At 37.6% G+C, this 24,236-nt stretch overlaps 4 protein-coding genes and 1 pseudogene across 6 annotated transcripts; 4 read left to right on the forward strand and 1 right to left on the reverse strand.

Annotated features, from left to right (window-relative positions):
• Nucleotides 1-1,416: 1,416 nt before the first annotated feature.
• LOC142947649 (interleukin-17 receptor A) lies at nt 1,417-24,220 on the reverse strand. Of its 3 annotated transcripts, XM_076089371.1 has the most exons (14): nt 24,138-24,220; nt 12,809-22,528; nt 10,537-10,617; nt 9,484-9,548; nt 5,277-5,326; nt 5,137-5,158; nt 4,785-4,928; nt 4,488-4,606; nt 4,283-4,403; nt 3,823-3,870; nt 3,549-3,706; nt 3,334-3,408; nt 3,176-3,245; nt 1,417-2,805 (listed from the first exon to the last, which is right to left on the reverse strand). In XM_076089371.1, exons 7-14 carry the CDS (start codon nt 4,906-4,908, stop codon nt 1,745-1,747), a joined length of 1,776 nt encoding a protein of 591 aa, XP_075945486.1. In that variant the 5' UTR covers nt 4,909-4,928; nt 5,137-5,158; nt 5,277-5,326; nt 9,484-9,548; nt 10,537-10,617; nt 12,809-22,528; nt 24,138-24,220; the 3' UTR covers nt 1,417-1,744. The 3 variants fall into 3 exon arrangements, with proteins under 3 accessions (XP_075945486.1, XP_075945487.1, XP_075945485.1); XM_076089372.1 differs by lacking the exons at nt 10,537-10,617; nt 12,809-22,528; nt 24,138-24,220 and having other exon boundaries at nt 9,484-9,705; XM_076089370.1 differs by lacking the exons at nt 9,484-9,548; nt 10,537-10,617; nt 12,809-22,528; nt 24,138-24,220 and having other exon boundaries at nt 5,277-5,375.
• Nucleotides 8,978-10,313, forward strand: LOC142947652 (troponin I, cardiac muscle-like). The gene is made up of 6 exons (XM_076089376.1): nt 8,978-9,017; nt 9,130-9,261; nt 9,344-9,433; nt 9,519-9,689; nt 9,775-9,865; nt 9,966-10,313. Exons 2-5 carry the CDS (start codon nt 9,157-9,159, stop codon nt 9,859-9,861), a joined length of 453 nt encoding a protein of 150 aa, XP_075945491.1. The 5' UTR covers nt 8,978-9,017; nt 9,130-9,156; the 3' UTR covers nt 9,862-9,865; nt 9,966-10,313.
• On the forward strand, nt 11,430-13,253 carry LOC142947654 (troponin I, cardiac muscle-like). The gene is given in 6 exon segments (XM_076089378.1): nt 11,430-11,444; nt 11,687-11,728; nt 11,862-11,993; nt 12,471-12,560; nt 12,832-13,005; nt 13,167-13,253. Coding segments are annotated over 6 exon segments (540 nt in total).
• On the forward strand, nt 16,213-20,328 carry LOC142947655 (troponin I, slow skeletal muscle-like; annotated as a pseudogene).
• Nucleotides 21,342-23,846, forward strand: LOC142947914 (troponin I, slow skeletal muscle-like). The gene is made up of 4 exons (XM_076089786.1): nt 21,342-21,488; nt 22,178-22,267; nt 22,385-22,558; nt 23,061-23,846. Exons 1-4 carry the CDS (start codon nt 21,342-21,344, stop codon nt 23,145-23,147), a joined length of 498 nt encoding a protein of 165 aa, XP_075945901.1. The 3' UTR covers nt 23,148-23,846.
• Nucleotides 24,221-24,236: the final 16 nt, after the last annotated feature.

Genomic DNA, 24,236 nt, shown 5'->3' on the forward strand with positions numbered 1-24,236 from the left:
TCAGGATGAGTGCAGAGGCTCTCTGCAGCACCCTCATTCTGTTCGGATTTTAAGGGAAACCCTGGAAACATTTTTATTTTAGTTTTTGAATCTAACAGAGAAAAACTGTGTCCGCTGATTCTTGTATACCAACATATGCCATTCAAGTTCCTTTGACTGTTGGACTTATGTCCCTTTTTAAAGATAGTTTTGATGTTTGTTTTTAGACTTTGTTTGACTAAAAAGATTAAGAGTGAGACTGGACATCGAGAGAAAGGAACATTTACTTGATTAATTGGTTGATTATGGTTAAACACTTATGGAAAATAAGTGCACACACGTGTTCATTCCATCATACATTAAAAGATTACAGTCCCACATTAAACTACAAAAACAACGCCTCGGTCAAAGCTTCATTTTCACTGTTCTTCAGAATGAATCACAAACAAGTATGCACTGTTATTCCTAAATTCACCTCACGTAGACTCCGTTATTTGATAGAAAACATTTCATATACGGTATACAATATGTCAACCCGAATTCTAATGTAGACCGCATCTTAAAGAAAGGGCTGTATAGGTCGCACATATTGTGCTTGTCAAAATCAAACCAATGAACAATATTACCTCAGCTACTTGAAGGGACAATATAGGCTGCCATGTTGCATCACACTCTGCAGTGTGTTCTCTGTCACTGCAAGGCTCAAGTCCAATTCAGCCATTGTGAAGATTTTCTTTGCTCCAGTTAGTTTGGACAAATTCCTACCAACCCCCCACCCCCCCTTTTTGGGGCCACACTCAGAAATCGACACCCAAATTCCAGTGCATGGCTCAGTAGTATCGTTATCTTTTTTTCCCTCTTCACTGCATTTATGCACTAAACAGTGTTGTTTGAAATGTATCACATTGTCAGAACAGAACATTTCAGTCAATAATTTTGATGATTTTGCCAAAATTGCACATTTAACAGTGTTTTTAATGTAATATCTCATCAATAACACAAAGAGGATCAGAGACTCATCAACAAACATTTTAAATTACAATCAAAACATCTGAAAGCTTCAATCTGAAGGTGTTCTCAACTTTCACTCATTGCTGCTCACATGCTCTATGCAAGAGGAGGGAGACCATTTACCCGTGCTACAAATACTGACTATTTAATCAAAACGTCCATGCTTTGCACAATTAAAAAAGTCCATAGCACACTACATTCAATCAGCTCATTACAATAAAAGACAGTGTCCTACAAACAGGGTATTTAGTGCTTACCTTCTCCCGTGCAACTAAAATGGAGGAAACTTTGCTCAGAAGGGTGAACTTTGACCTAAATTGTGTTTACACAGCCCAAAAGCATCAACTGCCGATCACTGTGGTCTAAACTGGATTTGTCTCCTGAGAGAAAGAAAGAGATATTTAACAAAAATACAAGATGCAAAAATACTGGAGAACTTTTATGAAAACAATTACAGATGCACAGAAAAGATAAAGAAAATAAACCATTGATGAAACAATGAAGGTGTACAAAACGTTCACTATTAAAAAAGTCTACAGAGATTCATTCAATTTGTCCATTGCCCCATTACTTGATCCAGTATGAGTTAAATATCTGTATCCCCTGGTGATTTCTCTCAGCAGATTTCTTTGGTATTATAATGTGACAGAACATTAATCACATCAAATTGAATAACTGATGGCCTGCTTTCGATAACTTCACCGAACAGTGGAGAAGATCTTCATTGATGTCTCAAAACACTGACGCAATTATATCAAACTGGCTGCATGTTCTCCCGAATCAGAGGGTGGAACTCAACTGAGGTGCACATTTGAAACTCTTCAGTGACGTAAAGTCCTGTTTTGTCTCCAGTGAAATCCCTTTCTTCTGTCTTAACATGACTGGTGACTTGGGTTGAGTCGGGTACGCAATACGTCAGGAGATTTATGGTTGTTTTTGCATCGTCGTGGATCTCAACTGAGGTCTTTGAGCTTCCCAGTAATTCCTCTTCAAACCACTGTGGACGCTCCAGCTGGTATGCATGAAAAGCCTCTATGGCATCCCGCAGGGCTCTACCTGAGGGACAGAGATAGTACTCGTCCTCTGAAAGCCCCTCAATGAGATTCACTCTGCCGGGCTCGTGCTTCTCAGTGTCCAGGATTCTGAAAAAGAGCTCCTCAAACTGTTTCATCAGCTTGTATCGCACTGTAATGTTGAAAGGTGAAGGAACATCTTCTTCACAGCAAACCTCATCAAAGTAAGCCACTATGTATTTTTTAAATGATGCAGATCGGACAAAATGGGGGACCATGAGGCTGAGGGCCGGACTGAGCATGTCCCCTACAGGTGAGCAGGCGTCCTCTCTCAGGAAAACCTGTTTGTCACCACACATGGCTCTCCATTTGGCTTGTACTCCTCGTGAGCACAGGATCAGTATCTTATCTGAAGAGCTTTCTATTTGGTCTCTGTGCAAGTCCAACCACTGGATGCTTCCCAGCACTCCCAGTCTTGTAGAGTCCAGCAGATCGAGGACCACTTCAGTACCACATTTGGACGCCAGAAAGGCACAGAGCTTGAGGACAATGGTTTTGTATAAAGGGTGGTCGAGGGAGTAGATGATGAGGACTCTTTTTCTGTCCTGCACTTTGAAACCTTCTGGTTGCTGTTTGGCAGCAGATGAGGACGTGTTCACAAGATCTGAGGGAAAGGTCAGGACTGTGCTTTCATAAGAAGGCAAACCTTTCTGACAGTCTCTGCACAGTATATAAGCAAGACAACCTCCAATGACAAGCAGCCCCACCGTCGCCTTTATAATTAAAGTTCGTGGTGGATAATCTAAAAAAAAAGGAGACAAAATGTGAATTTAAATATTGTCATGCCTGTGTTTCCAAGATAAATCTGAGGGTCTTTGCATGATGATTAACGGGATGGAAAAGAATTTAAAAAAAAAAAGATCTTTAATTATGGGATTAATTTACCTTTTCGTGTCTCAAACATTTATTCAAATCAGACAATCTGAGAAGTTTAAAAACTGAAAGACTTCTGACTCCTTCAACAAGGGGCCGTAAGTGAACAATGCTTTATTTTAAGGGGTCACAAGCCAAAAACGATCGGGAACCACTGATTTATGCTCTGCACCATATATTATGTACACTGTATTTTTATAAATATATCATACTGCATAGATGTCAAAAATCATACTTACATGGACATAAATCAATTATTTTCTCGGAGCGCCGACAGTCATTCTTGCATCGAACAAAAAATGTCTGAATCTTAGAAAGAAGCAGAGTAAGGTGAGCTTTTAATGTTAAATCTTTGTCAACTGTCAGGGATGAGACAATAAATTAAAATTAAACTCACCATTAACAGCATTTCACATTGTGAAAGCTGCCACCAATCAAACTCAAAGGACACATTCAGCGATGCTCTGTTTTCCTATGGATGAAGGAAATGACAATGATACAGTATCATGTGTGCAAAACAAGCAGAAAATCATATGTTAGACTCACAACATAGTTACTCTTCAACCATCATCATTGAGCATATACTGTAAGTGAGAAATACAGTGTAATTACCTTTGAGACATTCTTTGAGCAATGGAAACCATGACTCTGGATGGAGACTTGGTATCTCTCTGAATACTGAGCTGCCTCAAAACCGACAACAATCGAAAACTTTCTACGTTCCTTATTAAGAGACACAGCCGCGGTCACATGAGGAGTCCACAGACTACCTGAAATAACAAATCATGCAGAGCACAATACTTAGATGGTCCTGGATTTAAATATAACAGTTATTGTAAATAGAGGTATATCGCGACAGCCCCAATGTACAAAATGTAAAAGTTACCATTTTCCAGACACATTCGGGCCTTTTGGATTCTGCTGTCATCACATCCTGGCCATGACAGTAAATATTAGAGATGATTAGAGCATTTTACACTTTGGTTTGGACACTTTAAGAAGCTCTTCAGATGCAAACAACTTTTTTTTACATTTACATTTCCAAGGGGTGACAAAGTGTGATAAATGTGAAAGAAAAGTGATAGTTTTGGTAAAAGAATCATTGTCACAATATTGAATTGATCTTCTTTTGTTTCTGTTGTTACTACTTCCTGATTCAAGAGCACAAATCTTTTAACATTGCTTATTTTAATCGTGGTAATGACACCTGACGTTTTCTCTCGTAAGCATGTAATTACAAACCAACAAATAATCAATATAACTTTTAACCTTGTTTGTACAGCAAACATATAATAAATGTCTCCCTGCTTTTTCATGCAGCTTTCGGGGATCTGGAGGTAACTCACCTGGGATGGAAATTTGCTTTGTTTTCATGTAGGGTCCACTGTCAGGTTCTGGCAGATTAAAAACAGACACCATATATGTATGGCGAGGCTCTACTACGACTCCGTCCAAGGAAAATGTACTCTAATAAAGAAAAACAAATCTGTAAAGGCTGCTATGCCACTTTCATAGCAATAGTTAGGCAAGTCTTTCACAAACGTATCTTACCTTCCTATACGTTAGATTAGGCTGCTGGCTGAGGTTGTAAGAAAACTGCACACACATACTTTGATTTGTGCTTTCATCCAGAATTGTTATCTCTGATCCACAAAGGGCTATTGCACTTCCTGTAAATAGAAGAGAACGTTTATTTTATATGAATGATTGAATCTCTGATGCCTGATTTTCTATTCACCTTTGACGAAAGACTGTTTGGTTTAAAGCTTGTATTTGATGCATTTTAAATTGTGAGCTACAATGTGGGCGTTATTTGGTCACAGAACAGCAGACTTCAGCAACACTTACCATCCCCCTTTATTCTCCAGGTCATATTCACAACAGGAACAGGTCCATGTTCGTCCATCCAGACTCCCACATTCACAGAATCCCATTCTGGGCCAATAGGAGCACTTACTCGAGGTACGGTCATGCGTTTGTCTGAGCAGTTATCTGACATTTAGAGAACGGTGAACAGCATATATTAGTGGTTAAGTGTGTGGGCAGATGGATGACATACATGCCAAATTAAAATGTCAAATAAAAATATTTTCCTGTATAAATCATCCCCCATCCTATGAATAAAACCAAATGTATGTTTTAGGAATTAAAACAAAGTATATATATTTTATTATACTGATTTGACAAGTAAGATACTTACTAAGTTTGCAGTGTTCAAGACCCTGGGACAAAAACAAAAGATATGTTGTAATGGCTTGATGAATTAAGGATTGTAAATTCCCCTCAGTTTACTTTTTAGTAGATTGCTTGTATTTATTTCTTAATAGATTTAATCCTCACCAGTTGGTTGCAGTCCGGACGCTTGTCCAGAATCCTCAGAGAAGACGACACTGGGAGTCCAGCAGTCAAATAAAAACAGAAAAGAGGAACATGGATCATTCTGGCGTAGCGCCACAACAAATGTGGAAAAGCTTTAAAAACTATTGAGTAAACAAGCACAATAATGAACTCCATTTAGAGAGATGGTTCAATGACAAACAGAGAAAGGCTCAGTGTGATCCGATTTCAACCAGTGTGTCGTGTTTATCAGGTGCTGACATCTGAATACACAGGAAGAACACTCTTATCCAATGTGGTTTGTAGTTTCCATTTGTTTGGGGAACGTTGCATATGCTGAAAATATTTATCTCTCAATCTTACACAGAATTATGTGAAAAATACAAGTTACGTTTTTACTCATTGCAGTGTGTATGTACACGGTAGATTGATGCCAACTGCAAACCAATATGTCAAACCATAAAACAGTCACTAGGTGGTAGCAGTGACCACATTTACAAAAGGTTAAATTCTTGTTTAAACACTTTAAAACTCATAAACAGGAAATGAGGCGGGAAAGAGACATGCAACAAAGGTCTTAAACTGGAGAGGCCACCAGGGCACCTCTTAAACCACATTTGAATATCCAGCCTGACCTCACAAAAATAAATATACAGATACCAGAACATCTCGGTCCAACACATGAAGGCCCAGTGTGACCACCAAACCTTCAGCTATTCATTGTTTGTTTATTGGGATGCATTCTACGGGACAAAATGTGTCCGTGGCCATGTGATAATTCCTGTTGCTTTGTCTCAGTGTTACCACGTCTGACCAGAATAGACTGCAGCGGTTGCATTTGATCTCTGCTCAGTGTGAGAGTTGTGTCTCGGCCATTGTGATTCAGTCGCCATGATAGCACCTTGATCCAAACTACAGCTGAGTTGGTTGTGATGTGTTCAGGATTTAGCATTTATAAGCAGTAGACACACTATAATGTTGAGGTGATCAGATAGAAGAGCATTTTTTTGATAATTATAACTTCTCCTTTAAAACTCTTCCTATGAAGCATCCATACGGGTATATAATGTTAGAAAATGATATGTGTCAGCCTGTAATGTTTTTGTTTTGACTAGTTTTCCTTTCATTCATGATGTATGCTCTATATTGTGCTTTGAATAGAAACAGTAAATATAATTAATGTTGTTTTGTCTGCTTTTCTTTCCTATGTCTTTGATTCAATTATTGCATAGAGACTGCAGATGAAAATGAGCCTTTTGGCTGAATGGGACATATACTGATGTTTATTAATGCGTGTTGTCCCTGATAAATGAAGGATTAAAGTAAAATTAAGTTGTTGTTTTTTCTTACATACAAGCAATCTAAAACATATTCCGGTTTGCAAACTTGCTTGTCTCAAATTGTCTCCAAAAATATTTTTAATTAAAAAAAACTAAAAAAGATGATATCCCATATACATGATAGAATTTAACAAATTGTCTTCAGCCATCTTTCAGCCTCACCTGCACTTTGTGTGTTTAATGCTATATTGGTTAATGTTAGCGTATACCAACGCAGTAAACTAAGATAGTGAACATGGTAAACATAAATACATTCTCAACATTAGCTTGTTAGCACACTGATTTTAGCATTTAGCTCAAAGCACCACAGTGCAGTACAGCCTCACATGATACTTGTGGCTGTAGACTTCTAGCTGTAACATGAAACCTGTGAATAAAGCTTCAAGTTCAACTTAATAAATTACAACCTATCATGTTTTTAAAGCTTACTTTAAAAGGCACCTTTAAAACTATTGGTCTATGATGTTAAGTCTTTGCCAGAACACCTCATGACACAAATAAAAAAAATAAAAAAACACGCTCAGTGTGCCTGATATCTCCAGAGAGTCAGCTGTCAGTTAGCTGAGGGACGTGTGAGTTGTGCCCTTGTGCAATGCTATCGCATGCGATAAATGTCACGGGTTAAGGGCAAATCAAAAAGGGTTGCCCTGTGATGCAACAATTGTCAGGTGGACTGGGGGTCTATTTTAGCGAGCCATTCACATGAGACTTTGAAAACATAAATCTTTCACTAATAATCATGAAGTGCTTTTTCTTTTCCTGACTCAGTCCTGTCGCTGCCCTCTCTGATTCTCATCTTCAAGGTAAGTTTCATATCAAGTGATAAACCGTTGCTATTTCTCACAAGAAAATAAAAGTCAATCAGATTTATTATAGACATTACAGGGGGCTCTTTAACCTGACATTGCTAGATTAACTTATTGTCCGGCTGTGACAGCAGCCCAGCTATCTAAGCCTCTACAGCCATTTACAGCCAAGTTTGTGTAAAGTCGAGTCCGGCTTTAATTTAGAAAGTGATGAAGACTACATATCAGCATGCTCCTGACACACCTAATGTGGCTGGTATTTATGTGAGGGAATCCCTGCTATGTCGCCACTTTTGTCAAGGTCTCACAGTAACTTTTCGAACACAGCTTTCCAGCTTTCGCTTCTATGACATCTCAAGCTTCTTGAAGATCTTTTGATCCTCGTAACCTGAGGCTTGTACTGCCTGCCAAAGTATTGGCGGCTGGTAACGGCAGGCTAGACCCATCGTTGTGGACGAAAAGCTGCTGTGATATGTGATGATGGCTCGCTCTTATGAAGTGGCAATCTCCTGGGTGGAGGGGCAAGGCTGCAGGCTTCTTGTAATTGTCTGCTGCTTGGCTCATTTAGCTGGACTTTCGCACCCTGCCAGACTGGCTTAATTTAAATTGGATATATTACTGTGTTGTGTCAGATGCATTGACATGCTTTCATCCTTCTTTAACACCTACATATATTTATTTATATATAATACCATTGTTCAACCCATTACAAATAGGAAGTATTGTAGTTTTAAAGCTAATGCCACAAAGAGAAGGTCAAAGAAATTGAGAGACGGTGGAGGAGATGGCTCACTTTATGCTTGGACGATAGATATATCCAAATTCAAGAGTAAAATAAAAAATGAGCCGTGTTGTGGATCCTAAAGGATTGGGATTGAGAACTGTTTTATCTCCACAGTTCTGATGTTGTTTGTCTCTTGGCTACCAAAACTTTCACTGGCACCATCAAGGCCACAGCAGCTGCTGGGAGCAGCAAAGCATGGTGTCAATGTGGCTAAATATAGCCGAGCAGCAGGCTCCTTGTCAGCTCTTTTATAACAATAGAAAGGATTAACTTGTCCTGCAGGAACACTAAAATGTATCTGACAGCCCGTGTGGACAATTAGACGAATTAGATGTATTAAACTGTGAACTAGTTGGATTAGTCAATCACATTAACTGTAGAAAACACTACTGAGACTCTGATAAATGCCCATAATAATCATCTGTGTAATCTGTAAAACTATGTGGAGTAGTGTCAAAAATACATGCAATGCAATAAAAAAGAGTTAATGCACCTTGTTTCTGCTCCAAAGGAACCATAAACTGCAGACATGTCTGAGGGGTGAGTATTGATCTCTAGAGGGAGCCACAATGACGTACATCATTTCTATATTAAATAATAACATATTTTTATAACTCTTGTCTACTTTTCTTGTCACGTGTTGATGAAGACCGGTAAGTCAACATTATTTCTTTCCCAATCATTAATAAATGAATGATTGATTAATGCATTGATGAAAATCTCTACTGATGACTCTATTTGATGTATAAAAGTATTCTTATCTTTCTCACAGAAAAAGCCGAAATATTCAGCAACACGCCGACTGTATTTGAAGGTAGGTCTTGTAGACCTTTAGGCCGAGTCCGAACAGTATTTAACGGTACGCCACTTGTGCTAAGACCGCTTTAGTTTTCTTCCAGGCTTATTAACGCCTTACTATCTTACAGTCCAAACTGCTGAAGAAGGCAGCTTCTATGCTGGTAGCTGAAAGGGAAGATAAGAAACTTGAGAAGGAAAGAGTTGTGAATGAGTGCTTCCCTCCGCTGACGCTGTCAGGTCTGTCAGCCCAGGATCTCAAGGTAATACTGACAGAGCAAATCAAGCTGATTCGGTCCTTAATATCATTCTACAACATCTTGACGGTTTTCTTTTTCTTTACAGGACCTTTGCAAAGAACTAACTAGTAAGATTGGTGTTGTAGACGAAGTTCGTTATGATATAAAGGTTAAGGTAGACAAAAATCAGACAGAGGTACAGTGAAACTGAATCACACAAAAAAAACTCTTCATATATTTACTGACCTATCGGGATGTTGAAGTGTGTGTTTGTTGCACAGATCGAGACACTAATTCAGAAGATCTCTGGCCTGAAAGGGACAAAGAGGCCCAACTTGAAGAAGGTGAAGAAAACTACAGACGACATGCTGGGTGCATGCTCCGACACCTCCAAGCTCATGAAGGCTGATTTCAAGGCCAACCTCAAGACAGTGAAGAAGGAGGAAGATAAGGTAAAGCTGGTAACGCTGCGACATCCGTCCATAAAATAAGAAACTGCATTATTAAGTAGATTACATCTGTCTTTTATCATTGCAGAAGGACGAAGTGACTGACTGGCGTAAGAACGTGGAGGCCATGTCTGGCATGGAGGGCAGGAAGAAGAAGTTTAATACAACACAATAAGAAGGTGCCATGTTACTAACACATCATCTTTCCTAAAGTAAAGCTTAAGGTTGAAATGTTTTTATAAAATATATATGTAATCCCTGTGTTTGTCTTTATTTCAGAATCATTGTCGAAATTCAAGGAAGAAGTTTTCATTTCAGGATGAAATGAAACTGGTTTTGTAAAGAGTGATATCAACCACAGGGACTCGTAAAAGATTAGATAAATGCACTATTTAGATTACACAGTATTAAAAGAAGTTTTACCTGGATTTAATGAATGTAAAAATACCACAGTACGCTATGGATGTAATCATATAACTTGTATAGTACACTGTACCCTTTGCATATTGAAATTGTGTAAAGAATAGACTGATTATCTTTATGAGTTTGTCTTTTAAAGTGCACTATTTGTATCACGCAGATGTCTGTAAAACCTGTGCTGCTGATTAAACGACCGTAACAATTTCACTGCTTAGTTTCTTTGGTTTGTTCAAATTTCCAGATTTAGTTTTGTTTCCGATCTATCCAATAACAGAGATAATGATGTTATTGGATAGATCGATTCTCTACTCCTGGTGTTGATGAGCAGTGTGTGTGTGTGTGTGGGGGGGGGGGGGGGCATGTAGACGTGATATACAGTGCAGTATACTAGCTGTCAGGACAGAAGAGGCTATTTTAGTTGTTCACTCACAGGAGGCGACAGGAGCCATTCAATTTGGCAAGTTTTCTTCTTGTCCTTAAGAGACAGCCACCGCTCACCTCAACAGGTTTTCTGCAGAGATTTAAAAAAAAGGTATGTTGATTTTTAGGATTATGATTATGCAGTTTAAGAAAATATAAGACAATTAGACAATTTCACCTGTTGCATCATCTGGAAGAACAGCTGGAACCTTATGATGCTGATGTAAAACTCTAGCATGCAAATTTACTGTAAAATATTTAATATACTTTCATCTTAAAGAGAACAAAACAAGACATTTATATCTACTTGTTATGAAATATGCATTTAATGCAAAGGCACATTTAGTCCATCATCCATTTAATGTTTGAATTCAATCATCAAGTAATTCAAACGGACACATGCACTTTAGCAAACCGTCACATTTGAATAGTTTTAACAAATGCTTCTGGGAAATAGTTTTCATTAAAAAGATGATCCACTTGCATTTTGTTATATTTATTCGTCAAAAGAAATGTCTGACTTTGGTTCTTAATCTGGCTGACCTGTTAAATGGATTTACTCCAACTGGGATTAAAAAAAGTATTAAAAGTATTATCATTCAAATAATCTTGAGCACTCACACATGCTGTGTTGCTAATTTAAAGATTTAATCTTGGTGTATTACCATACCGAGGTCTTGATGACTCATTTAACAAAAGGGTGAATAAACAGTATGATTAGCAGAAAAACTGGTTAAATATTAAACATGAAATGTTACTGTTTTTACAATACATCTTGTTCATTAATGTTAAACATTAATGTGTACCGTTATTCTGAATATTATATATATGTATATACATATAATATTTACTTTAGTATTGAATAGTAATGAATTATTTTATTTTTACAGACAAAAGCCAATCATGTCTGAGGGGTAAGTTTTGAATGTTTAATTTTGTAAATCAGTATCAGTAAAATCAAAGTCATTCTTTATCATGTTTATATTAACATTCATCTTATTTATTTTCCTTTCCAACGTCATAACGTCCAATACAGACAGGTAAGTTAGCTATGTTATTAGTGCAGATAAGCTCAAGAAAATCTACACTAAGATACAAAACTAAATGTATTTTTGTATCACCTTTGCGGCTACAAACGTTTCTCAACTGCTTCTTTGTAGAAAAAATCAAAGATCTCTGCATCTCGCAGACTGACCCTCAAGGTATTGCCTTCTCCGTCTTTACTACAACTTACAACAATTCACCGCAAATAAAACCTAATGACACCATCCACAAGTTCACAAAATAAAAGTGATCTGCGCCCCAAAGTTAATCATTACTTTTTATTCAATTTAGACCAAGCTGCTGAAAATGGCAGCTGTGATGTTGGAGAAGGAGAAGGAGGAAATCAAGCTGGAGAAAGAAGCCACTTTGAGTGAGAGAGTCCCTCCACTTCAGCTGTCTGGTTTGTCCATTGAGGACCTTCAGGTATGTGCAAGTCACAGCATGAGCTGCCAATCATACTACAATGCAACAACTTCGCTGAAATGCTCAATATGCAAGCATCCCTCTGATGTACATAGATGACATGCGTGTAGTATGTTTGTATGCAGTAGGTGCATTAGAGGAGAGATGCCTTGCCGTCTATTCTATATTTGGGCATTTACCTGTGAATCTTATTTACCTTTAATAACTCATACTATTAGAGACATTATTTAAAATGTTAAATACATTACAAGTAACCACTAATACTGTACACATAACCTTGAAAAACATCATTTTTTGAGTTTGAGATGTGCATCTGTGCAACCTACCAAAGGATTGTAGGGTTCTCATTAAATGTTCAATAAATATGATATTCAACTTTATTTCCAGACAAATGAGTCCATATAGCAACAAAAATAAATACAACAAAAATAAATACATACAATACGAGGATTGATATGATTCCCTGTCTGTCTGCAGGCTCTCTGCAAAGATCTGCACCATAAGATTGACACGGTCGATGATGAGCGCTACGACATTGACTCCAAAGTGGGCAAAAATAACAAGGAGGTACATGTTTATTCACATTCATTTGACTTACATGTGGATTTAATTCTGTTTTCACTTAATAAATGAGTTCGCTGTTTTTTTTAATTTTTTTTATAACAATGCAGCATTATAATGATTTTATTATAAGTTACCAGTAACATGTAGGGTTTAAAGCCTTACCGAGTGTGGTTTTCAACATTTTTTAAATTAATTTCCATCGCAATGTATTGCCATTTTTAAGGTGGTTATGTTGCACACCCTTTACTTACACTTTGTATTGTTTTTCCTGCAGCTTGCAAATCTGTCAGTGAAGATCTTTGAGCTGCAGGGTAAAATGAAGCGACCGGCTCTGAAGAGGGTGAAGATCTCTGCTGACGCCATGTTGGGAGCTCTGCTGGGCGCTAAGGTCAAAGAGTCGGTGGACTTCAAGGCCAACCTGAAGACGGCGAAGAAAGAGGAGGAAAAGGTAAGCACGGCTACTATAACACCAGATTGTGTTTACGCTTTCAAGATTATGTCAGACTCGGCTCACTCTTTAGTTTTAAGCTGCTGGTATTGCTCATGTTATTTTGGGATTATCTTCTGAATGTACAGTATCACTAAGAATCCCTTTATTCTCATGAACAGAAAGAGGAGGTGACCGACTGGCGTAAGAACGTGGAGGCCATGTCTGGTATGGAGGGCAGGAAGAAGCTGTTTAATGCCGTACAGTAGATTTCTATGTTAGAGACTCTTTGTGAGTTTTACAGTGGACCAGAATAGAGAGGAAAATAAAGTTACCGTCACTGCTCACAACAGTTAGACGACAGTGGTGTGTTTTGTGGTGTTCATCTCATAAGCACGTAGTGAGATTTGCTGTGTGTCTTGATCTTGAAATGCCTGGAAAAGACCAGTTCATCTCCTGATAATAAATACTTCTGATCAACACAGAAAACTGATGCCCCATTTTTCTTTTTTAAATATCTATTTTATTATCCACCAAACTGGGACCCGCTATCAGCCAGATGGCAGCAATAGTTCCAGGTTGACAACAGCAGCAGCTGAGAACGAAGTTGTTAAATCACGTTTGTAAATCAAGGGAGACTTAACATTCATATTAAGAACTGCGAACGTCCAAAAATAAGAGAGGTCGCAGGTTTAGGACTGCAATAAACTCCTCAGTAACGCAACAAGGGAGCCGCCGGAGCACACAGTACCAATCAACACTTCTGCAAATAAAATTAATTACAACTTAATCAAGTTGTTGATTGACACAAAAAAAAGCTGGTAGGGACTATACTCCGAAACATGACATTTGAAGACATTTCATCTCTGGAAACCTTTCAGTGTTTTCTGATATTTTTGTAACCAAAAGATAAATCAATGAAACCAGAAAATAATCAGCAGATTATTCAGCAAAATGCTTGCATCGCTAGTCATACAGAAACAATAAACTCCATCCAGTGTGTTGAATAAAGGATGCCATTTAGTTACTGCTGCCCTTTCAGTATTGATCTAAAAGTATTAGTTACTCTCTCTTAACACTTTTAACATGGTAAATCATACATGACAGTGATGACACACAAAGCATACAGCATTACGGGGGGAACTCCACCGACTTACACATAAAAGTCAGTAAACTACTGTCAAAGAGTTACATAATACCATATCTGTCACAAGTGTTTGTCAAGTGTGAGAAATGAACCCATGATGATGTCATAGTGATGTCATCAGGGTTATCTTGCCTTGGGTTTGGTGACAGAAAGTCCGCGTAACAAACTGGAGGTGAAAGACGAGGGAGTTTACCAGGCAGGGATCTAATGCTGTGTCCACATTCACATATTGTTTGTCAGCTTTGGAGTCGCAGATTTCGGTCATTTCTGACAGCGACAATTTCTTCCACTTGGTGGAAAGAACTAAAAAACATTGGCTAAATGGCCGCAAAGCCATGGCAGTTACATCTAAATAAAATGCTATATTAACGCTAATACAATAAAATCTGCAAATGTAAAAGAAGCTATAGAAGGTTTTGCATCTGTTCTCACTTGTTAAAGAGCTGATTTAAATAAGCCACAAAAGTAGTAGATTACTATCAATGAAGTGATTACAAGGCTGGCATTGGAGGAAATCAAGCATCAACACTCCTGAGTCAGAATGACAGGAGGCTTTGCCGACATTGCGTGAATGCAGCATCCCAAGAAGATGCTGTTTGATGTATGATGGGAAATATAGGCTTCAGTGTTCTTGGAGCTCGACCCATCAGAGGGAATAACAGGATATTATTCTTTACCATTCTTCGTCTAACCCGTAGCTTGAATACTCAAGCAAGTTCTGCAAGAAGGTATCTAAGAATAGTATTTGACCCGAGGTTTGTACTCTACTATTCTTGTTTAATCGTTTGCTGCCTACCAATCCTTACGTGAGGGCATGAGTCGTGGCCCTGTGAGCCACTTGACTCCCTGTTACAACACTGTCAGATTGAACTCTGGCTGGCTCAGTTTACAAACCATCACGTCCTGACAAGCACCTGTCTTTGTTCCTCTGCTCCACTAAATAAAACCCGACTAACATTTGGCTTAGTCCTTACCTCCAAGGTGGTCCTATAATGTGTTATCAGGCTATAAAAGTCTGTCATCGTCGCACAAATGCAATGGAGTGTTGATAATAATGTACAACAAGGTGTGCACTGAACATGAAAATGCTTCTTACTTCTTGCTGTGATGTGGTAAAAGTAAAAAAGAGCTATATTTGAATTATTGCAAGGAGACAAAACTATTTAAAGTCTCAAGTTCTCAACAAAGCTTCATTTTATTCATTTTCAATGTTTTACTCTCTATTTTGATGATGAATTTGTAAATTGGCATGAACAAATCAATGTCACACAGTTGATGTGTTCACTAGAAACACAGATATTTTATATGCGGGTTAAATAATATTAGATGCCTATAGATGGACGTCCTGACGTAGTCCAGATTCAAACTTGGACTATAAATGAAAGAGCCAAACAAAAGAATAATGCCTCTAGGTTGTTTTCTTCCTTCTGTTTGAGTCCTTAACAGCTTTATCCAAACTCCCCCGAGCTGACCCTGGTCAAATGTGAATGTGTGACTCCAACCCAGCATCCAACCAGTGGGTCAGTGGATAATGTCTCTTTAAATTCTCACTGTCACTTCCACCAACAGGTGTTGGCAAAATAACACAAGATGCCAAATGTATGGGCCCATAAATGAAGTTTTATTACCCCCTTTGCCGTATGATACTGTGGGGATGCTATGTGCAACAGTAAATGTCATTGTTGGCGGACAGACAGGAGTCTATTTTAGTGAGCCATTCACACTCGCACTGCCGCTATAAATCTGAATGATTTTTCTCTCTCAGAAAGTCGATTGCTGCCTCCCTCACACACACTTTCCTTCAGTTTGGAGGCTCGAGGAGTTGTTCGGCTTCGATAAGGTACAGAGTTGCTTTTATTCTGATCATTGTGGATTGCAGTAAACTTGGTGTGGTGTGCATGTTAAAGTCTTGATCTTAGTTCTGTAAATAAGGATACACCTCTCAGCGTGCAGCAGCAAGTTTAAAACAATTACTAACAGTTCATTTATAATCTGTAAAGTGTCTCATTCAGAGGAGTGTCTTATCTTCACTTTGTTGTTTTTTTTGGATATCATTGTGATTAAGATTCACAGCAAGTTGAACATTGTCCGTTTACATGCCTGTGGATTATCTGGCCATTCAACTTCTTTGTCACCTATGCAGAGGCTCTTGTCAGTTATGTTAACATGACCACTGATCCTGCCCTTTGAAACTTTGCTAATGACACAAGTGCTTTTACAGTCATTTTTAAAGCTGTATTCTGTAACAATGCATACTATAAAACAGCAAACCGAAGTCTGCACTTAACCTATTATTCAATTTAGTTGTAATATGTATTTAAATTTGTTATAATAACCAGAGTTATTACATTTAACTCTGGTTGAATTTTTATTTGAATGAGGAAAATCATAATAAAAAAAGTACAGTTGTATTGTAACTGAAATATGTAATGTCAGTGACAAATGTTCACCTCAATAAAGTAAACAAAATGTAATGCAATGAATGCAAAATGTGAATTACAACAGTTTGGTAAAAAACATATTCCAATCAGCCTATGTACTAGGGCAACAAATGAGTGGACAATAAATAACTTTGCTCAGCTTTAATGGGCCAATGAATGTTGGGAGTAGGTTAAATACTTTGAGCAGGGACGTTAAAAAAGTAATCGATCTTCAGCGTCCAGCTCATTTGAACAGGTGTTAAAAGGTGAATTCACTCTGTTTAGAATTAAATGCATTAAAACTTCACAGAAAAAATACTTTTCATTATCTTTTACTTTTTTTCACATCTAGTGCCGGAATTTAAGACAACCATGGCTGACCCGTGAGTATAATCGTTGTTCATTGACAGCTTCAAAGTATACTTTAAAACTATGTATTGATTTTAATCATGTAAATATGTTGACATTTTTTTTTTCCTCTCTCTCTTGCTATTAATGCTCCAACAGAGCTGTGAGTATCTATCAACATCTAGAAATGAGCTCTTTTCTCAGTCATCTAGTTATCTAATAATGCAATTTAAAAGATCATATATGCAAATGTACGGTTCATACATAGTATATATGGAGGGTATTAAATGCTTTTTATGTGTGAATTATAGAAGAAATCAAAGATCTCCTCCTCTCGAAGGCTGGGGTTGAAGGTAAGATGTTTTTTATTTGCGATGTTTTTTAAATGTATTTATTATAAAGAATTAGATGTTAGAGTCCACTATTGTCTATGCTCTTTGTATAAACCTCAGAAAATGGTTGTAAAGTGTGTTGAGAAATGCATGATACATACAGTGTACGTGCTATATATACAGTATATATATATATATATAAATATTATTAAAGGGTGTGTCATTCTTATGGTCAAGTGTTATCACTTAAATTGATTGAAAATTCTCGTATTTGAACTATTGCTGTCTAGAGAGCCCAATCAAATTTTATTATTTTTTTATTATTTTAATATTTTCTTTAGATCCGACTTTTGACAATCGCTGCCGAGATGCTGCAGGAGGAGAAGGAGCAGAAAATGAAGGAGAGAGAAGCTACTCTGGGAGAGCGAGTTCCTCCTCTCAATCTGTCTGGTCAGTCTTTGCAAGACCTTCAGGTATTTAACTTTGTCCAAATCTTCTAAGTACACTCACTATATTTCTGTCTAGTTTACTATCATATTCTGATTCCACAAGATGGTGTCTTCTACTTTTTTTTTTTAAAACAGGATATTTGTAAAGACTTGCACCACAAGATTGATGCTGTAGATGGGGAGTGGTATGATATCGGCCTCAAGGTGTCCAAAAACGACGTAGAGGTGAGCTGCTCAGGAATGAGAAGGGAATTAAAGTGATGCATGTGGAAACGTTTTTCTTGTACTTTAGTGCATCCAACGTCTTTACTGCGAAGACGGGGGTCATAACATAAAACCGCTAAATGTGAACAAACAGTGCCTCCAAGTGGCGGCATGAGGACATAACAGAATGATACGGATAAAGATGCACTCTGTGACTTTGTTATAGCACCAAACAGTGCCCCAAATATATCCTGGAACGCAACACAACGTTTGGGTTTTAACACCCCAAGCAGTGTCATTCATATTCAATTTCATAGATAGATCAATAATAAATTGAGGCAAGATTGACTATATATCAAATATTTGGTTTTAAGCAATCAGTCCTTCCTAACCACAGATTATTAAACATCTGTAAAAGTAGCAATTCAAAATTGTTTTCTTTGCATATGTTATTTATTTTCTCCAGTAATGGTTATTTAAAAAAAATAATATTTGTTTTATAAAGTAGTAGAGTTTCTCTGACTTTTTACTGGTTGGCCCAATCTGTTAGAGCTTCAAAGGTGATTTGGTTACTTGAACAAATGTGTACAAACAAAATCTAAATAGTTATAGAATTAGTAAGACTCAAGGTCCACTAATTAGCTTTTTTCTGGAGCTTTTAAATACATCTCACTTCATCCAGGTGACCTATATCAGCTGAGGAAGACTACAAGATTTGGTTAATAGTTCCTGATAAATGGACAATAAATTATTATTTTTGTTTAATTAAATTACAAGATTAATAGCAAACTTTCAGCTCTCAATTATGGATTAATTACAAGTAGACATATTGATAAATCCCAGTGTTCATAAATCCATATGGATGTGGGGAAGAATCTTAGGAGCTTCCCTCTACATTGTGTTCATGTAAATGTGGAATATGGTGTACTTGACTCACAATCCTTTCTATCAATTGAATCCCCGTCCAGATACACAACATGAACATGAAGATCATTGAGATACAGAGTAAGTTCAAGAAGCCGACTTTGAAGAGAGTGAAGATCTCAGCTGAGGCCATGCTGAGCGTTCTGCTGGGCTCCAAACACAAGGAGTCCATCGACTTCAAGGCCAACCTCAAAACAGTCAAGAAGGAAGAGGAAAAGGTAAGCCTGGCTTTTGCTTTAGCGGCTATTTTTGTTTGAAATGATCTGGTTGTCTCTGATATGTTATGTCTCCAACAGAAAGAGGAAGTTACTGACTGGCGTAAGAACGTGGAGGCCATGTCTGGTATGGAGGGCAGGAAGAAGCTGTTTGACGCCTCCGGCAACTAAAGAAACATGTGCTTTTGATCAAGAGATCATCTTCTTATAATAAATTCTTAACATTACTTAACTGTCTTACTTATATTATATCAATTTATGAATTGCAGGTATAGGACAAAGACCCTTTAAACCAGGATGGTCTTGCTTGTTGTAATCTTACAGAAATAAAGGAAAAGCAACAGATATTGTTTATTTAAAGAGGGACTAGAATTCAAGTGGTCTTTAAATTATGTTCAAAATACAATGTTCTAAGTACGCTGATACTGATTTCAACATGTTTGTGTCATTACCTGCTGTGTATCAGTGAAGCAGTGACTGTTTGCAGGTCTCCTCTGCAGCCTTGAGGTGGCAGCATAACTCTTTCAAACCATCACTCTGAGTGTGGAGTGGATCGACAGTGTAATATGTTGACTGTGGAGAAACATTGTTTGTCCCTCGTAAATTAACAACTGCTGCTGTGTTATCTGCTGTGATAAATTGCCATCTAGCTTGTCGGATATTCAAGATGTATTACCTATTAAAGATATAATGCCAAAAATCAGACAGCAAGATTGCACTCTTTGTTAAGGTTATTGCAGTGAAAAGTGTGTTATCTTCATATTTGGATTTTGTACTTGATACAAACATGAAACCAGCGATTTTGTCTCAATAAAGATATAACAATCCGGCTGTTGTTTTCCTCCACTGTGTGATCTAATAGTCACTTTGCATTTTATGTGGGATCCAATTTTATTCAACACATAACTTATGTTGGATTAAAGCTCCTTCAAAGACGGATGAGACGAAGGAAGCGTCAGAAGTGGAGAGACCCAGTAAGATTTCACACCTCATGTGCGATGTGAGAGACGCAGAGCAAGAATGGTGAGGACAGAGGGTCTATTTTAGTGAGCCACTCACACGAGCGCTGGAATCTATATATCTACCTTCTTTCTGCCCTTCTCGTCTCAGAAAAAGACGCCGGTGAGTATTTGTCACCTGCTGCACAAGGTAAGGAGTTTCATTCTGAAATAGTACAGAACATGAAGGGATAAAACAGCAAATGAAGGCTTTTTGTTACAGTACTCTTGCTATGAACTGATGCTCCAAATTTATCTGTATTCAAAAAGCAAGGCAGATATATCTTCCCCCTCTAAAAAAAGCATTCATGTTAATTTCTGTTATAATTTCTTACAACTGAATGTCATTTAAAAAAAATGATTAAAGCGATATCTAATTTCTAAAAAGGAAACTCTTCACATGTGAGTCGGTTGGAGAGATTTTTTTTCTTCCGGTTTGAGATCCGCTGGCTGAAGTTATTAACATCACTTAACAGTGTGGATTTAATTTTAATGTCTTTTTCTTTTTTGCAACCTCTTCAAATTGTTTATAATGGTGTAGTTTAATTTCACTGTAATGTGCTGTAAAAGAAGAATTTTGCTTGTTAAATTAAAAGTAAAAAACTATTCATATCATATACAACATGAATCCTGCCCTCGGTGGTATTGATTGATTACTTGTCTGGTAATTATGAATATTTTAGGCTTTATTTAGGAGAGTATTTTTTAAGTTGTAGGTCTGACCTTTACACAATGTCACACACTGTTTGTGTCCTCTGCTATGGAATTGCAACCCATGGTATATATATATATATATATATATATATTTATATATATATATATATATATATATTTCTGTGTAAGATAGAGTTAACAGGGGGAGACATAAAGAACTGCAACCATGAGTGAAGGGTAAGCACACATGCACACATGTCTCATTTACTTCACACCCCAACTTACTACAAAATATTCCACAAATGTAACAAATTGCACCTTTTTCTTTCTCTTCTTGAAATGTGGACACCAACTTCCTAACTGGATAGATCTTCGGTGAGTTATTAATTCATTGCATAATAACTTGTGTTTTTGTTGAATCATACCAGTACAGAAGAACCAACACTGGGAAATTCACTGTGTACTGTTGAATATTTTAAAAGTTAAACAAGAAATCTGACGTGTATAACGTTTTCTTTTCCAGAAACCAAAGCCAAAAATCTCGGCATCCCGCAGACTGTTCTTGAAGGTATTTTACGTGTAACCGTGTCTTAGTCTTGGATAGTACTGCTGTACAAATCTTTGTGTGCCACACATTGTCTGGTTGGCTGGGGCGTAATTCTGAACATGTATGTGCACCAGACCAAACTGCTGAAGAAGGCCATGACTATGGTGGAAAATGAAACTCAAGCCAGAAAAGATGAACGAGAGAGAACCCTCGCCGAGAGAGTCCCCGAACTCCAACTGTCACGCATGTCTATGCAGGATCTACAGGTACATTTATCAGTGAAGCATATCAATCCACACGAGGAGCTTTTTTAAAAATGTAATCACATAACTGTCCAAGCACTTCACAAAAGTTACTTTTCCACACCTACTCCTATTGGTATAGACTTTTGCTTTTGAGATATCTGTCACTTAGATTTCTGCTGCCACCAAATTACAATCAAGGTGAATTTTATTTAGTTTGTGATGCTCAAAGCATCAAACATGACATTTAAAAACCTCAGCAGCAATGCACCTCAGTTAGTCCACAGTCAACAGTTTTAATATTAGAAACTATCCACAGCAAAGTCCTTGGATTCAGCTGCACATTGTACACATTGTACAATAACTGCTGCATGTATTTATACAAATTAATATGATGCTATATTTTGAAAACAATGTGCTTACTTTGAGAGCGCACACACTGAGGTGCAGACCTGTGTGAGCTTCAACGCATGTCCATCAAAATTGAAACTCTTCTCCAGTATACCATGCTTTGTTTAACGTTTTTCAGCCATCTTACCTTCATCAGGGTGGTACCCCGAAAAAGTTTGTTGAACAAAGCATGGTGTACTGGAAGAGAGAGTTGTATTCTGTGTTGCACCGTCTCTGTGCAATGTTTCTTTGCGGTATCAGTATATTCCACGAAGTTGGTATTTATACAAGTCTAATAAATTAAATGTGTCTTGTGTCCACAGAATATGTGCAAAGAGCTGCACCAGAAAATGGATGTGGTTGATGAAGAGCGGTATGACATCGATTCGAAGGTGACGAAGAATAGTAGGGAGGTAAGCAGTATTTGTGAACAGGTTGAGTTCTATCCTTTTATGTCAACAATATTCATTCGGATTTGGAAAGTTGTATGGTACTGCTGAGGGTGCGTTTGTCATTCGTGTCGTAAAAAGATACAGGAGCTGTCTCAGAAGGTCTTTGAGTTGAAGGGTAAGATGAAGAGACCGGCTCTGAAGAGGGTGAGGGTGTCTGCTGACGCCATGTTGGGAGCTCTGCTGGGCTCTAAGGTCAAAGAGTCCGTGGACTTCAAGGCCAACCTGAAGACGGTGAAGAAAGAGGAGGAGAAGGTAAGTAATGCGTAACATTGTGTGGTGTCACTTCCAAGTCAGTTCACTTCCTTCAATGAGGATAGTCCGCTCATTAAGTTCTGTTTCTAGTAGTCCTGTGTACATTAAACACACAAGCACACAAAAACAATTAAAAACATCAAAAAATAATACCTTTTCATCATTACACATTGTTTGCAATCAAGGTTGCAGGTTTCATCTTAACTTTGGGGACCACACATTTGACAAATAAATAAATAATTGCTGACCTTTTGCAGGAGAAAGTAGACTGATACGACCTAAGAAGGGTTTTAATTGTATTTATAAAAAAAATGTGGAGGATGTAAGAACGCAGTTCTACAGAATCTGAGGCAGTAATGTTCAGTGCAGGAATTTCATTCTTCTTTTCGTAATAACAAGCAAGTGTATTCCCCAACATTGAATGCCTATTTGTGGTGTAAGAAGGGCTACAAGCAGTCGTGTTTTATCGTACTGAGCTGATTCTAAATCCCCCCCCCCACAGAAAGAGGAAGTGACTGACTGGCGTAAGAACGTGGAATCCATGTCTGGTATGGAGGGCAGGAAGAAGCTGTTTGATGCTGCGCAGTAGATTTTGTGGTGAATTTCTTTGTGAAGATATTTTGCCGCTCCACAAACGAACCCGTGAAACATGCCACTGTTGTTTACTATATAATGACAGAGAATCACGTAAAGACCAAGTTGACAAGTTCATGTTTCAAGTGTTTGTGGTAGTGACAATGGTTAAAGAGTTTAACTTTACCATAATTCATTCAGTACATATAGTTTTTAACATAATGTATGATGTATTATGAAAAAGATATGTATATTAGAGCACTATATTGCCTTTGTAGTTTTAGCATTCACATGAATTCATGAACACAGCTCCACTTTTGGCTGTTCAGGTCACCTGTGGTAATGTTACTGGCTTGCTTTCTAATGTCTGCTTGACATAAACATTAATAAACAGACAAGACTTGGAGAAAATGCAGATTTGTCTACAATTATAAATTGTATGTCTTTTGAATCATGGACTTAGATGACAATATAAAACATGAAGAAGAACATTTCTGGGTATACTTGTGTTTCTGAGAAGAAGAAAAAAAGCCTGTTGGATTGAATATATACACATTCCAGGGCAACTTATGTTGGGGTTCAACTGTTCATTGAGTTAAATTAGGTGAGGAACCTTGAAAATGAATGTGGCATTTAACTTAGACATTAAGATGAGAAGAAGCAGTGTTATAAATTGTGTTTCCAATAATAAAATATAAATTACATTGAAAATTCGTCCTCTGTGTCTTAAACTGGAATTCTGTTACCTATCGAATTAATCACATTATCATCTATTAGTATTTAGTCATACATTTTGTTTAGATTTTGTTATACAGATCCCCACATATCGTGGTAGCTCTCCCTTTAATGCAAATACAATATTGTGACTGTTTTAAAAGCAATATTGCATGTTTTATGATTTAAGCATTACTACTTAAACTGCAGTCCTTGTCTTACAAACACCATAAATCCTCTGAACCACAGAGCCCATTCAACATCGCACCGACCGCTATCTAGCGGACTGTACCGTTAGATAGCGGTTAGAATACATCCATGTTTGAGGAGCAACGGTTGGTGGACGGTCACGCGCCTCCTTTCCCCTCCTCCTCGCTCCACGGTGAACGTG

The sequence above is a fragment of the Anarhichas minor genome, unplaced genomic scaffold (genome assembly GCF_050575085.1).
Source record: "Anarhichas minor isolate MPS153535 unplaced genomic scaffold, ASM5057508v1 ptg000011l, whole genome shotgun sequence".
NCBI classification, from domain to species: Eukaryota; Metazoa; Chordata; class Actinopteri; order Perciformes; family Anarhichadidae; genus Anarhichas; species Anarhichas minor.